Here is a 14,123-nt window from a genome sequence, read left to right as displayed (position 1 = left end):
GATATGAGCTACTTCTGAGGGGAGGGTTTTAATATTCTGCATAGAATTTCTAATGTTCTGAATGGAATCATTTCTAGATTTTGCAGACCAAGCATTGAGATGTAGTAAATGAAAAAATAGCCTTATCTACTGCTTTGCTCAAAATATCCCATTGCATTTAAAAAACAAATCAGGGCGTAAAGCCTCGGCTTTCTTCGCCGATTCAATATGCATTTTTTGCTTCAACGCAGGTTTCGATCAGGGGGGTGGCTGTATTGATAATACGGTCAGTTCAATCAGAAGTTTTGAAAGTAGTTCGCGATCCAATGGCTAGGGGGATTTATGTTAAATTACAAATTAAAACGGAAATGTATAATTTGATAAGTTTTTATGGCTCTATTGAAGATTCACCGGCAGCCTTACAGGAATTACATTCACTTTTGCAAAATGAAACATTCTATATTATAATGGGAGGGGATTTTAATTTGATTCATAATTTAGCAATGGATACAACACACCTGAATACGCTAAAAAACAAACATAAATCTATAAGGGCCTTGCAAATTTTAATTCAAGATTCCGCCCTGATAGATCCCTGCAGACACTGAATGATGCCTTACGAGAATATACATGCTATTCTAAATGCCATGGTACAGCATCCCGCATAGATCATATTCTGACATCATATATGTTAGCATGTGAGGGGGCAAGCATTGTTAATGACGTATTTTCAGATCATGCGTTGATCAGTCTATTTATTCCATTGTACCCATCTGGTTTTCCGAGAGCCAGATGGAGCTTTAAGAAGACATTATTAGAAGATTGTTGGGTTGAACGGGTAAAAAGTAATCAGGAGGAATCTTTAAAGATTAATTTTGATACAGCAACAGACTTTGCGGTGTTGGAAGCAATGAAAGTATTTTTTTAAGCGACTAGCAATTGCATTTTCTGCCACTATTAGACAGAAGAAGAAAATCCTAGTCATAGTCGTTCACCGCACACACTAAATTATCCTGTGCTCACCCTCTGGTAGCTTGGCACAGAGCAGTCAGGCATAACTTAAGAGTCAATGTATAAAGTATTTACGTAACACTTCAAACAATAACAGTCAAAACAGCAGAAAAATACTTCACACCAAGATAGAAACATGGGAAAAGGTTTTATGGGAAAGTCAAGACCAAATGGACAAAAATGCAATACATAGAATTGGAGTTATGATTTTTTTAATAATAAACTGAAATGTAGTGCTTAAAAGCATGAAGTGCCAACTGGGGCTATCTGGTTGTGCTAGACTCGGTCATATCCAAATATTCAGGCTGACCGTAACGGAGCACGGGTCAGATACAGGGACTAGCTTTGGCCTACTGCAAAGTACCTTGTTTGCATCAATGTCGAAGATGAGATGAAAGGAGCAAAGAGATGCATCATCGTCAGTGGTGTGTAGTTTGAAAGCCACCCAAAGTCGAAGATGCATCAGAAATGGAGGCGATGCGCCTTACAGTTGGCAATGCGATGATCCTCACAACACCAGCAATGCATTGTCTTTGATAAAGATTTGCCTGTTCTTTGTGGCATAATGGTGCCATTTTGAAAAGGGAATGTATCATTCCCATTTAGAGGTATCAAATATGAAAATTCTACTCACGCTCAGTCAGGAATTACAGCTTACTAAGTGTAATAAGGAACCCCCAATTTTATCCTATGAGAGGGGTAAGCCTCACAGTAGTGAAAAACTAATTTGGGTGTTTTTCACCACAAGGACATTCCAAACTTGAAAGTGCATATCCTACAATTTGATTACACAGCACACTGCCTTATGGGCTACCTAGGGCCTTCGTTAGAAGTAATGTATATTTTACAGGAGTTTAAGACTTGGGGGTAATAAATGCCAAGACGACATGGCAGTATAAACTGCACACACAGGTTCTGCAGTGGCTGGCCTGAGACATGTTTAAAAGTGCTACTTGAGTGGGTGGCACAATCAGTGCCGCAGGCCCACTAGCAGCATTTAATTTACAGGCCCTGGGCACAGTTAGTGCACTCTACCTGGGACTTAAAGATAAATCAGATATTCCAATTATGGATGTCAGTTAAACCCTGTTTAGACAAGTGAGCACATGCACTACAGCACTGGTTAGCAGTAATAAAGACCAACAAAAAGAATTCAGCAAAATTGGAGGAAAGCTGGCCAAACGTTTGGGGGAAGACCATCTTAAAGTTAAAAGTCCTAGCATTGAGTAATCGATGACTGCCACGGCAAAGGGGATGCCAAGGGCATATTTGGTTAATTTTGCCTATTACAATGAGAAAGTTTGTGCACTCCCTTTTCCTATTGCTGTGTTCTACTCAAAATATGATTGATATCTATTGCAGGTCCCTATCTCTGTGTGCAGTCAAAGCTGTCATCCTGGTTTCAGGAAATCATTGAGGGAAGGAGAGCCAGTCTGCTGCTTCCAGTGCATTAGGTGCCCTCAGGGAGAAATATCAAATAAAACTGGTGAGTGGCTATGTTGAGAATTCAGTGCACCATCCAAGATTAATATGTTGGCAGATGGTAGATGACAAATCTACCAGGTTTAGCCCTGTTACCATTGCAATACACACACAGCAAAAGGGACATTGATGCTGCAGCATTTACATGGATGTTTTACTTAATGCTGTTGCCTGGAAGAGTCAGTTTCTTGATACTGTAGATCAATGAAAGCAGCACACCTCATACTATCCTTTACCTACCACATTGCATTGGACCAAAATACACTATTAACCTCTCCTCCTAGAACTACACGCAAGCTAGCAACTGATGCTAGAAAGACTAAGCTAGTACACTGCATGGAACCCTAGGAACACTATTCCACTGCATGTTCACTGCCTTATAAGAATACTAAGCAGCCAAACTGAACTGTAGGTTTCAGGCACTGCCCAGGTCACAATATTGCATTTTAAGACTGACCCCCTGCACTACCTTTCTGGTTTTGTTATCTACCCACTGTAACCTATGAAATTTAAAACGCAACACTGCATCATAGAAAGAATAGCACAACATATTGCAGTGCACTTAAGGGCTACCTACACCCCATGATGTGTTCTGTCATAACGACACTGACCCATGAGGGAGAGTCCTGTGAACTCAGTGTTCTGAATTAAAAGGTCACTAACCCACTTTACTGCACTACATTGTAAAGATATTACTCCTCCATATTGTACTGAACCAAAGAATCCCTAAACCTCCACACTTCAATCTTTTCTATGGATGCTAACCAGGCATAATGTACTAAAAGGATATGAACCCAAAACAGGAGACTTAATCCTAGATAATGAACCCAGCAAATAGCAATGCATCCTGAGGACAATAACCCACTGTGCTGCACTGCATCTGAGCAACACAGTGTCACCTACCGGACAATAAACTACCACAGGAGTGAAATTGGCTAAACCCACTAAACTAGATGATAAGGATACACCAGTCACAATTCTCATGGCGGAGAATCCTTACATAAAATGATAGGATATTATGTTGATGGGCAGAGTCTCTGACATGAGTGTGGAGACTCCAAAGTCATAAACATACTACTTATAAAATACCTTTGTGAATAGTAAAAAATCATAAACTTAAACAAAAGTGTACGTTTACCTTAGTGAATAGGGCCCTGAGTGATTATCCACACTTTACCACATCCTAAGAAAAATCATCTAAACCAACCTCACTGAGTTATGATAATGCTAACAAACTAAACTGCACTGAACCCTAGAAGAATAGCTTTAACGATGCACCGCATCTTGTTTGGATTATGATAATACAATGAAAGTCAGCCTCCATAACAAATGTTGCCCATCCCTGAATCAGACAAGACTTCTTCTGGAACTTTTCCACAGAACTTTAGTTCAAACACATTTTGCCAATATTCTCTGGTTTCAAGTTTCTAAAAGGGTAGTTTTTAGGTCTCACCTAGCGTTGCAGCGAGGCATGCAGTATACACTTTAGTGTGGAAGCTTTGTGGAAGCTCCGCCCACTCTCTGGCCCATCTTCTTCATTGGCTTAGGTTCTAAATGCTGCCTTCCGATTAGTTTTAAGCTTGTTAGTCCCTCCCCAAATCAGCATGTCAGTCATTTGTGTCCTTCCACGGCTACTGGCCCCTTCACAGCACAGACTACTTTGTTCTTTTTAGGTCTCTCCTAGCATTGCAGCGCGAATGCGCTACCATCGATTTGGGAGGCATGCAGAACCTTTGTGGAAGCTCAGCCCACTCTCCGGCCCATCTTCTTCATTGGCTTCTGTTCTTAATGCTGCCTTCCGATTGGTTTTACGCTTGTTAGTCCCTCCCCATTACAGCCATGTCAGTCATTTTTGTCCTTCCACGGCAACTAGCCCCTTCACAGCACAGACTACTTTCTTCCTGTGCCCCCCTCCCGCAGTCCGATGCCTTCTCGCCACCCTCCCCCCTTGTGCCTCGTCGTCTGCACGCATTGCTATTTGCAATGCAATAGGTATTGAGTAAATGCGAGTCCTATTGCATTGCCAGTGCTTGTTGGTATTACTCTAATCTGTTTCAAGCAGTGCTTTAGGGTCACAACATTATATAACCTACCCTTTAGATGAGACAATATCCGAGGTTCAGCAATTAGACAAAAGAAAATGTATGCTCTGCGGCTTTCCCTTATTTGCCGCGCCAATGTCAGAGCCAACAAGAGGGCAGCAGAGCTCCAAACAAAGTGACTTTGCAGCAATTTATTTTCAAGACAATCAAACTGTCCATCTCAGAACCATCATTTCAATGTACGCTGCACAATATGAAAATTCTCTATTTCCATACATGTGCGCTAAGTAAAATTCAGCAATACAACACACTTAAGAACTGATTTCAGACATTTTCAATTGTGCGCCCCAGGGAGTATTGTCCTCTTTTTCCGATCACGATATTGCTTCAAGAGGAAAGTGTGAGAAGTTGGCCTGGTATATGCTGTCCACTAGTTATAGTGGGCACCCTGTACCAGTCCAAACAACCCCTTATTGATGATAGGTTAAAGACAACCTTTATTGAAAGCTATCCTAGTGGTAGCTATGGAGAGCAGCCTTCGGGCTAAGTCTTGAAGGAATGTAAACCATCTTTTTTTACCAGTCTGTAATCCCTTGAATGGCTAAATGAAAGACAACCACACCAGGTATATATATAAAATATATATTTTTATTTCTAAACACACCCTCCTAGTCTCTTTATGAGGCTAGAGGTCAAGACACATAAGTTACACTTCAAATATAACAGTAATAAGCCCAAATACATGTTAAGCCCTCGGGCGTGCAAAACCATATACTAAAATAGTGGTATAAGAACCACGACTTAACTAGACACAAGGCCTTGAGTCTGCAGAATCGCTGGGACCCCAAGGAACCACCCAAGGTAGTGACACAGGGGACCCATGGGGGCCGTTTGCAGTGTGAGAACACAGCCACGAGCTCCCGTTAGCTTCTAAGGGGAAAGTCGCGTTTAGATTTTTAAAGATTAGGGACACTTAGAAATGAGTCAGGACCAAACCCTTTGGGATTTAGGAAGTTCTAGGGTCAACACCCACGGGAGCACTGGAGTACTTGTGTTACCTCACCAAGGGAAGCCGGGTGCATAGGTGTCAAATAGTGTCAGGTAGCGTCGTCGTTTTCAATGGGAGCTGGCAAAGAAGTGCTGCTGCCGGGAAGCTGCGAATAGTCCAAAGAGATCCAAGCCTGGATCGAAGTCGCGAAGATCCTGAAAGCAGAGAGGATACATTCTGGGTCAATAGCCAGTGGCCAGGAGGATGATAGGCGGATGCCCACTGATGTCAGGTGATTTTAGGTGAAGAAGGTGAAGCTTGACTCTTCAGCCATGAGGACCAGGAGGCATCGAGGACAACCAGGAGCTGGATTTGAGCTGTCCCACGAAGGATGTCGAGTGCTGCAGAATCAGTGCCCGGATTGGACACAACAAGCCTTTGCAACAGCAACCCACGCAGAACGGAGAAAGATGCTTCGGTGCAAACCAGCAAGGTCTGAGGGACTCACCACTTGGTAGGGAGTCAGGGCCCATCTGGAGCAATCAGAGAAGCACAAGGAAAATCAAAGTTTCTTTCACAGGGACCCACCAGTTGACGGACCAGGGATCACAAAGGGACCTCGAGAGGAAACACAAAATGACGGCTCACGGGTCACTCGGGGTGACTAGGCCGACAATCTTTGGTGGATTCTCTGCTCGAGGTGGGGGCTATAAGTAACCCCAAGCATGATCTCAAGAGACGTCGAGAAGTCAATGCACTTGCAAAAGTGCGCGGTGACCAGGAGTTCCGATTCCAAGCTACTCACGAGGGCTGCAGGTCTCAACTTTGCTGGGGACTTGAGTCAGCCTCTGAGATGTCTGGAAATCCTCTTCCTGGGCTGCAAATACTTCGGAGTCTGGCGGGAGCTTCGGAGATGCAGACCGGCAAAATGCTTTGTTGGAACCTGCCAAGCAGGGGAGTTACTCCTTGACCCCAAGGGAGATTTCTTCAGTCCTCTAGTCATTAGTAGAGCATCAAAGTTCCAGGCCAGGATTCAGCTTCGGAGTTTCATCCAGGGACATCTAAAGTTCTGGTTACAGAGGTTCCTTACTTATACCTAAGGCAGGGGTTGGACTAACTCTACGGACTCTTTCCAAACCCTCCCGGGTTTGGAAAGAGGGTTGGCTACACCCATTTACTTTGTCCAGTTTCGCGCAGAGCAGGGGCTGGAAGCCCCTGAACCGGCTTGAGCTGGACTATGCACAGGGACACCAAGGGCCTCATGTAGGTAGCCAAATACCGGTCGGTAACGGCCGATTTTCGGTAATTATACCGTTACCGACCGGTAGTTTGGCCATTGGTATGTAGGGGGACATATTTTGCTTTCGGAATTTACCGAATCGGTAAAATTACCGATTCGGTAATAATACCGAATCGGTAATGTTACCGAATCGGTAACTTTTCCGAATCGGTAATTTTACCGATTCGGTAAATTCCGAAAGCAAAATCGAGATGTAGGGGGAGTGTGTGTGTGTGTTTATGAGTCGGTATTTACCACCAACTTATAGTTGGTGGTAAATAATGAATGTATGTGTAAATGCATTTTTACGCGCGTAGCAGTGTGCAATGTGGCATACATACATGCCCTTAGGGCATGTATGTGTGCCACATGTGCACACATGGCCGAATCAGGGGTGCAACAGGGTGTCAATGTGACACCCTGCCACCCTTGTATGTGTTCCCCCCATTACCGAATCGGTATTTACCGATTCGGTAATGAGGCATACCTTCCCATCAATGGGAAGGTATGCCTCATTACCGAATCGGTAAATACCGATTCGGTAATTACCGACTAGTAACGAATCGGTAAAAATTACCGACTCATTACCTACATACGAGTTACCACTTCTTAAATACCGAGTCGGTACGGCTCGGTATTTAAGAAGTGGTAACTGGTACGCTACCTACATGAGGCCCCAAATGTGCCCCCAGTGCAGGACCTCAATGCACTCTGAGAGTGCTCCCACCAAGCCCCAATACACATCATCCTGTCTGGGAGTTGGTTACACCTCCCTGTGACAGGAAACCTATTGTTTAGGCCACCCCTGCCAGAGTTTCGGTCAGCAGCAGGAGGCCAGACCCATGTCTGTGGCTGCAGCATCCATTTTGTGATGCCAGGGCTCTATTAAGTTTCTACCGGCTATACCAGTACTGCCCTGTCTCTCCCTCTAGAAGGGTGGGATAATATTCTCATATCAGGAATTGATGTGGGGGTATGATATCAAGGTGTTTGACACCAAACACGGCATGTTTCCGTGCAGCCAGTGCAAAGTTAGCATTAACCGTTTTAGATATAATGCACTTAAGAGTATATGGTCAGGCTACACCTCTGAAAACCCCGGAGAAGAGATTCCAAAGGCTGCAGAGGGGCTCAGCTCATGCCTGGGCAAGCTCTCACATATAACCAAGCACCCTGCTTCAGGATTGATAAGGCCTGCCATAGGGGTGACTGATAGGTTACTATGTGCAGTGATAGGTGAGGTATGGTGAACCTATACCTCAGTAAGGGATGCATGCACCACCTTACCCAGGCTGCAGTAGCAGACCTGTGGTGTCATTTTGAAGGGCTTTCCGGGGTGGCACAATACATGCTTCAGCCCCTGGTAGGCCTCTGGGGTACCTACGCCCTGAGTACATAGTATATCATATACTGGTGACTCACAAGGGTACCCAAGAATCCAATCTGGAGTGTACCTAAAGTACATGCAATCAATTTAGAGAGGAAGCAGCCAGGCTGGTGCCCTGAATAGCAGGGTCCCAGCCAGACTAAAGTCGAAAAACAGTGTAACACCAGCAAAAAGTGGGGGTAACCATGTGAAGCAGATCCTACTCTGCTACAGAAAGGTTTATCCATTCATTAAAAAGAGCGGCTTAAGTGTATTTTACACTGGAAAATAAACATCCGGGATTTAGTAAAAGCAAATCAGAGATTTAAGTACTCGATCATTCCTTACTGAGTACACACGTATCCCTTACCTCTTCTGTCCCAACCAGTCTACTGTATGTGACAATCTCTCGGGGCTCCTAGACATTTCCCAGGTCACAGCGCGGGCAAGAAGATGTACTCTGCAGGAGGAAAAGAGGCTCTGCTGAAGGGTGAACCATGCGCAGCTTGTTCAAAAACCCACGGCATAGCAAATATGCAGTAAGTATGTTTTAAAAATGACTTAAAAGGTTTCTCTTTGCTTCAGAGTACATGCAGTTCTCTTAGATTATTGACTCATTCAAGTTAGTGAATTGTGTAGCTGTGGTGTGCCAGACCCCTGGACTGCTCACTTCACTGGTGTCACATTTTGAAATAATACAGCCTGCTGTGACCGCTGTGTGTGTCTCCCAGCCTCTCCTGAGGCTTGCCAAGCACCATGCTGTCATGACACTGCTAACTGCGCCAGCCGGAGTCCGCGAGTCAGCTGAGTCTAAGCTGGGCTCTGTGTTAGGGCCTCTCACACCCTGTTAGGTGGTTCTGCAGTATAAGCGCAAGTCCTTGTTCCTTTCAGTGTTAATTCTTAGCGGAGCCATGCGACCTGCTTTCTAGCTTTCCGCTTTTTTTTTCTTTTTCTAGTGGTCACATCTGAGGCTAATATTACTAGTTACTTCACAAGTCTTACTTTCCTGCTTACAGCATTCGCTTATGAATAAGGTGGCTCCTGCAGTGACAGCTTTACCGACTTAGTTCACCCCACTCCAAGTGAAAAACCTTTTCCCATCACATACATTTTTTGCATGGCCTCGTCTTGGACAACAAACACCACCTGGTAAAAGTGATTTGTTTCATCCACCTTGTTTTATCATGCTCCTTTTCTTTTCTTTTTGTCTATTTGGCATTGCTTCTGCCTTTTTATTCTTATTAGTCAATACTTTATGCCAACCAAAATCCACAAGATTATTATAAGATCAGCATTGTACAAGAGAAGCAATAAAATAGCAATAGAATAAAACATATACTTCCTATCACTTTTATGAAATATTTAAGTAAACAAGACTCGGTGTCAAGAACAGAAGTATGGGCATGGTCTTCAATTCTATGTCATGTGAAGTGATGCTCGCCCTCTTTCATATCTGCCAAGGTTTCAGATTCCTATGTATGATATTTTGATAATTTACTTGTAATTATGACTCAGCCACCTCATGAATTTGCAGCAGATCTTAGAGTTTCTCGTTGCTCAAATGGGTCATATTTCTGATATTTATGTTTATCTCATCTTTTATTGGTTGATTTTGCTGGCAAGAAAAGTGTCACTCATAATGGTTCTAATGGCACTCATAATTACACAGAAATTATGAAAATGTCACACATAGCAATCTAAAACCTTGGCAGCGATGCTCTCGGGTAATTTCCGCGTTTCCTGCCTCGTGCTTCAGTTGCTCAGTGTTTCTCCCACCTGGACACCGGAGCAGTAAATCCCAAGCCCTGCAGCGCACAAGGAACTTCACTTCCATTACAGTCCATTAAAGGAGCAAGTTGGTCAGAGCACGTGTCTGAAGCACTTCCACATGCGGGGTGAGGGAGCCTGCGAGTGGAATGTGAATAGGAAAGCACAGCGCCACAGTGGGATGAGTGCTGTGTGCATCGTCGAAGGAAAAGTATTTTTTAGATGCGTCAGTGCTTAATTTGTCAAATAATGAGTACCGGTGCTCAGAAGCCCTATTAAATAAATGTCGGCGGGCCGAATACCCGGGCTCTCTAGAATTGAAACCACCCCAGGCCTCTTTAATCCAGTACCTGACACCCTTGGCTCGTTTATTCCTCTTGCTGGTTCCTGCTGTCTCCCTTTGTGACGGTACTTAAGTCTTTCTCATCCTCCTTCTTTCCCCTTTGTATGTTTAGCTTGAGCATTCAAGACCTCTTGTATATACTTATTATATACTTATATGTGTATGTACCATGTGGGCTCTGGAGATCAGCCCTAGGACTTGTCTGCTTCCGCTTAAGGACTTTTTTATTCTGTTCAACTGCCTCTATTTGTCTTAATAGAAAATGACCAGCAGAGGTCAGTAAAATACCAGAATCACGTTAGCATGCTCTAAATTCCAGTCCCTAGAAATTGTCTTCCACGAGCACTCGTTGACAAAAATATTTTTTGCAAATCTTGTATTTTCAGTGATATGACCACCGAAGGCCTTGATTTTATATTAAAAACAGAGGTTTGGACTATACCATTTCCCGCTGACAGGCAATATTTCTCTGCACGTGTTCCCATACCTGGCACGTCACGCAGTTTGGTGCTTACTCTCCCTCCATTTTAAAGAACAGTAGATGTTCAGCACCCATGCTAATGTGCTGCATAGCAAAATACATATAGGTTCCCAAAGGCAAGATCGATCACATTGCACATGCTTGTTAAAATTGTCTGTGACTCTGTTGTCAGGTCCTAAGTGGGTGAAGACCACTCTTTTTAGAACTACATTTTCAGGGATAGACAACTTTGTGTCACCTTAGATTTTCCAACAGTCGTTTTATGAAACTCCCTGCTCATTCCAATTCAGTCTCCAACCAATTGCTACCTTTTCGACAGACACCTCAAACCTTTGTTGTTTATGTTGGACAACACTTGTCTTTTTCCTCTCTGGGCAAACCATCTAAGCATTGAAATACAATTTTGATTCATGAGTGCTGTATAACATAAGTTCATTCATCCTATGAACATGAGCCCATTGCACTCCATTGCATACAATGGCCAATTACACTAGAGGTAGGCTATAAATTCCACCCAGCCGGCAGAGTTTGCAGAGTTTTGCCCACTCCGTGTTATGATTGTAACGCAGAGTTCTGGCAAAACTCCATCAACAGCCATGTGGTTGAGTCTTTTTCTCGCTCATGTCTTGACAACTGTAAGTTGGTGAGAGCAACCAAGAATTTGTGTCCCCTAGTGCAATTTTTGGGCACTAGGACAGCACCTGGCAAGATTTTCTGAACTCAGGCATTCGCAACTGCTCGCAGTGAGAAAGCTGCTGTTCGAGTAGAAAATCTACTTGAAAAGTAGCAAAGAAGCAGCACCCTCATGCATGCTGGTTGTGCTGATTTTGCACCACAGAACAAGCTCCAGGAGCTAAAAAACAGTGTGATGTGGTGATTTTGCCCCATGAGGTCCTACATGATGGATACAAAGAACTGAGCACAGAGGCTGACATTCTTGGGAGAGTCCCACTCCCTACGGAGTTCAGACTCTCTCCATCTGAAATCCCTCTATTAAAAAAAAAAGTTCTCTGAAACAGATGATCTCAAGAAATTCTACAATGTGGAACTTTATGCCTCTGGAAATAAAAAAACAAATCCCTCAAATTACACCTTTAAAATAGAACTCAATGTTCTACTCTTCAAGAGGAACCCTCAGGTTTAACAGGAATCATTTCCTAAACTTCAAGGATCAGCTTGACTTGGATGACAGAAAATTAATTTTTACTTCTGGACGTACAAGAATTAATTAAAACATGCAGGAGGTAAAAAATACAGAACATTAACATTGTTTGTTCCAATTGTTTACCTTACCTGCCCTGCACCTAATGCTTTACTCAATATCAAAATGGCCTAGGTGCTCCCAAAGAGTTGTTGCAGTCTCCACAATTGGATCATACAGTGCGGCAAAGAGGTTTTATATAACTCCACCGCAGCTTCATTTAAGGTACAGCTGCTGCAAGAGCAGCTATGTATTCCGATTACAGAGGAGGCCTTGAACATGCTTTTCAAATACGAGTCTACTGCTCCAGTACTACAAAATGGGAAAGACAGCCTACTGCAGATTCAGTAATCTGGCTCACCTTAATAACTTTATGCTAATAATTTAATTGCTTTATTTCTTACATTTATAAAGCAGTCTTAACAGATAGTGCTATGAGTCCTTTTATCGCATCATTTTCACACACTATTGTTTAAGGGATAGGATATAGTCACACTGAAAAGGATGGAATAGGATAGAACAGGACAAGATAGGATCAGATCAGAAAAAACAGGATAGATCAAGGAAAGGGTAGGAAAGGACTGTAGAGTAAAGGATACCATAGGATAGGATACCTTAGGAGAAGATAGGATAGGTTAGGACAGGATAGGACTGGAGAGCATAAGATACCATAGGATAGGATAGGATGGGGTAGGGTAGGATAGGGCTGGAAAGAATAGGATAGGACTGGTGAGTATAGAATACCATAGGATGAAATAGGATAGGATTTAGTAGGGTAGGGTAGGGTAGGATAGGACAAGATAGGATTGGGCTGGAGAAGATAGGTTAGGATGGGATACGATATGAAATTAGGTATAACTAGCTGACACAGATTTACAAAAACAACTATGTGTCACTGCATCAAACAGCTGGGACACAGATGATAAACCGATGAACACACCCAGGGAAAAAAAGTGTGAACAAACAGTTATTGTAGAAGTTCATCTTTTTAAGAGAATGCATGTACTCATAGTAGGCTGTAATTCATCTCTCTTATGAAGCCCAGAAATGTTGTTTCTCTTCCAACCCTTTAGACAAAATAAAATAAAGGCAAAAAGGACATTAATATGGGATATATATTTTATCTGCTAATCGGGACACAGGGAGTTATCCCAGACAATAATTATGCAGGGTTAAGGGATAAAAAGATCAACCAGATCAACCAGCTCTGCCATTGTGTTCTATGCTTTCTGGGAGACTTAGATTGTGAGACATAATATGGCCGCAAGCTTAATTTATGAGTCAGAAATTAAACATCTAACAGAGTAAGTATGCCATCCACCTAAACAGAGTAGATTTTTCTTTCCATTTTTGATTGACCAGTCCTTAATACAAAATGTCAGTAACCACTCTGGTGAGAGTGGGCTGCTGGTAAATATGGAGGACGGAGCAGCAGGAGAAGTCACCATAGATCAAAATGGTCATCTCTGTTAGGAGAAGTAGTATGTAATTTAGGCTTGCTGACACCAATAAATAGAATGTTGGAATCAATCACTCTATTTTTGACTGCCAGTGAATGATTCTGAACAAACTGTAGACAGTAATCTTCTCATACCCCTGCTTCCAATGGAGCTGAGGACAAACGATATTAAGGATAATATTAAGACTCAGATGAATGCATATAAAGGGGTCAAGCTATATCCTTTAGATCTTAAAGCGAAGTGTTCTTTAATCAATAAATGCCATAAAATGACTTAAAGAGAACCCACAGAAATTGACAACTTTAATAAAACCCCTAGGGAGACTCCAAGGATGGAGGTGGGTTGGAAGACGATCTTAATATAATTAACAAGGAGCAAAACAAAAAAATCTGATCGCTTGCCACAGTTACCGGTGGAAGACAGGAAATTAGTTCAGTTATCACTAAACAATAATACAATCTAAAGTAGCTAATGATGTGTTCCTAATTTTTCAAAATAAGAAACAAACCAAAATATTCTCCAGATTAAAAAAAGGAAATGGAAAATCTGAAAAAAGCAGAGCAGCGAGGCTTGACTCCTCAAAACAACATTGAGGAGCAAGTTACTTACAATCTTCCCTTCACACCATTCACTATAGAAAAAGGTGCATAGTGAATGACGAAGAAAACTATAGTAAAAGGCCCACCAGTGCAAACTAAGCTCTTTGAGTATTAGAAAGGAAGTA

At 42.7% G+C, this 14,123-nt stretch overlaps 1 protein-coding gene across 1 annotated transcript in view; it reads left to right on the top strand.

The window, feature by feature from the left end:
- The window catches only part of LOC146782753 (extracellular calcium-sensing receptor-like), a 235,149-nt gene that overhangs the window by 200,208 nt on the left and 20,818 nt on the right, over positions 1-14,123 (top strand). The window contains exon 5 of the mRNA XM_085637228.1: positions 2,353-2,476. Within this exon, the coding sequence (XP_085493354.1) occupies positions 2,353-2,476 (124 nt within the window). The remainder of the gene's footprint in view (positions 1-2,352; positions 2,477-14,123) is intronic.

This window comes from Triturus cristatus, chromosome 12 (genome assembly GCF_964204655.1).
Source record: "Triturus cristatus chromosome 12, aTriCri1.1, whole genome shotgun sequence".
In the NCBI taxonomy this organism is placed as follows: Eukaryota; Metazoa; Chordata; class Amphibia; order Caudata; family Salamandridae; genus Triturus; species Triturus cristatus.
The sequence above is the reverse complement of the archived record's forward strand: the minus strand, read 5'-3'. Positions and strand labels throughout refer to the sequence as shown.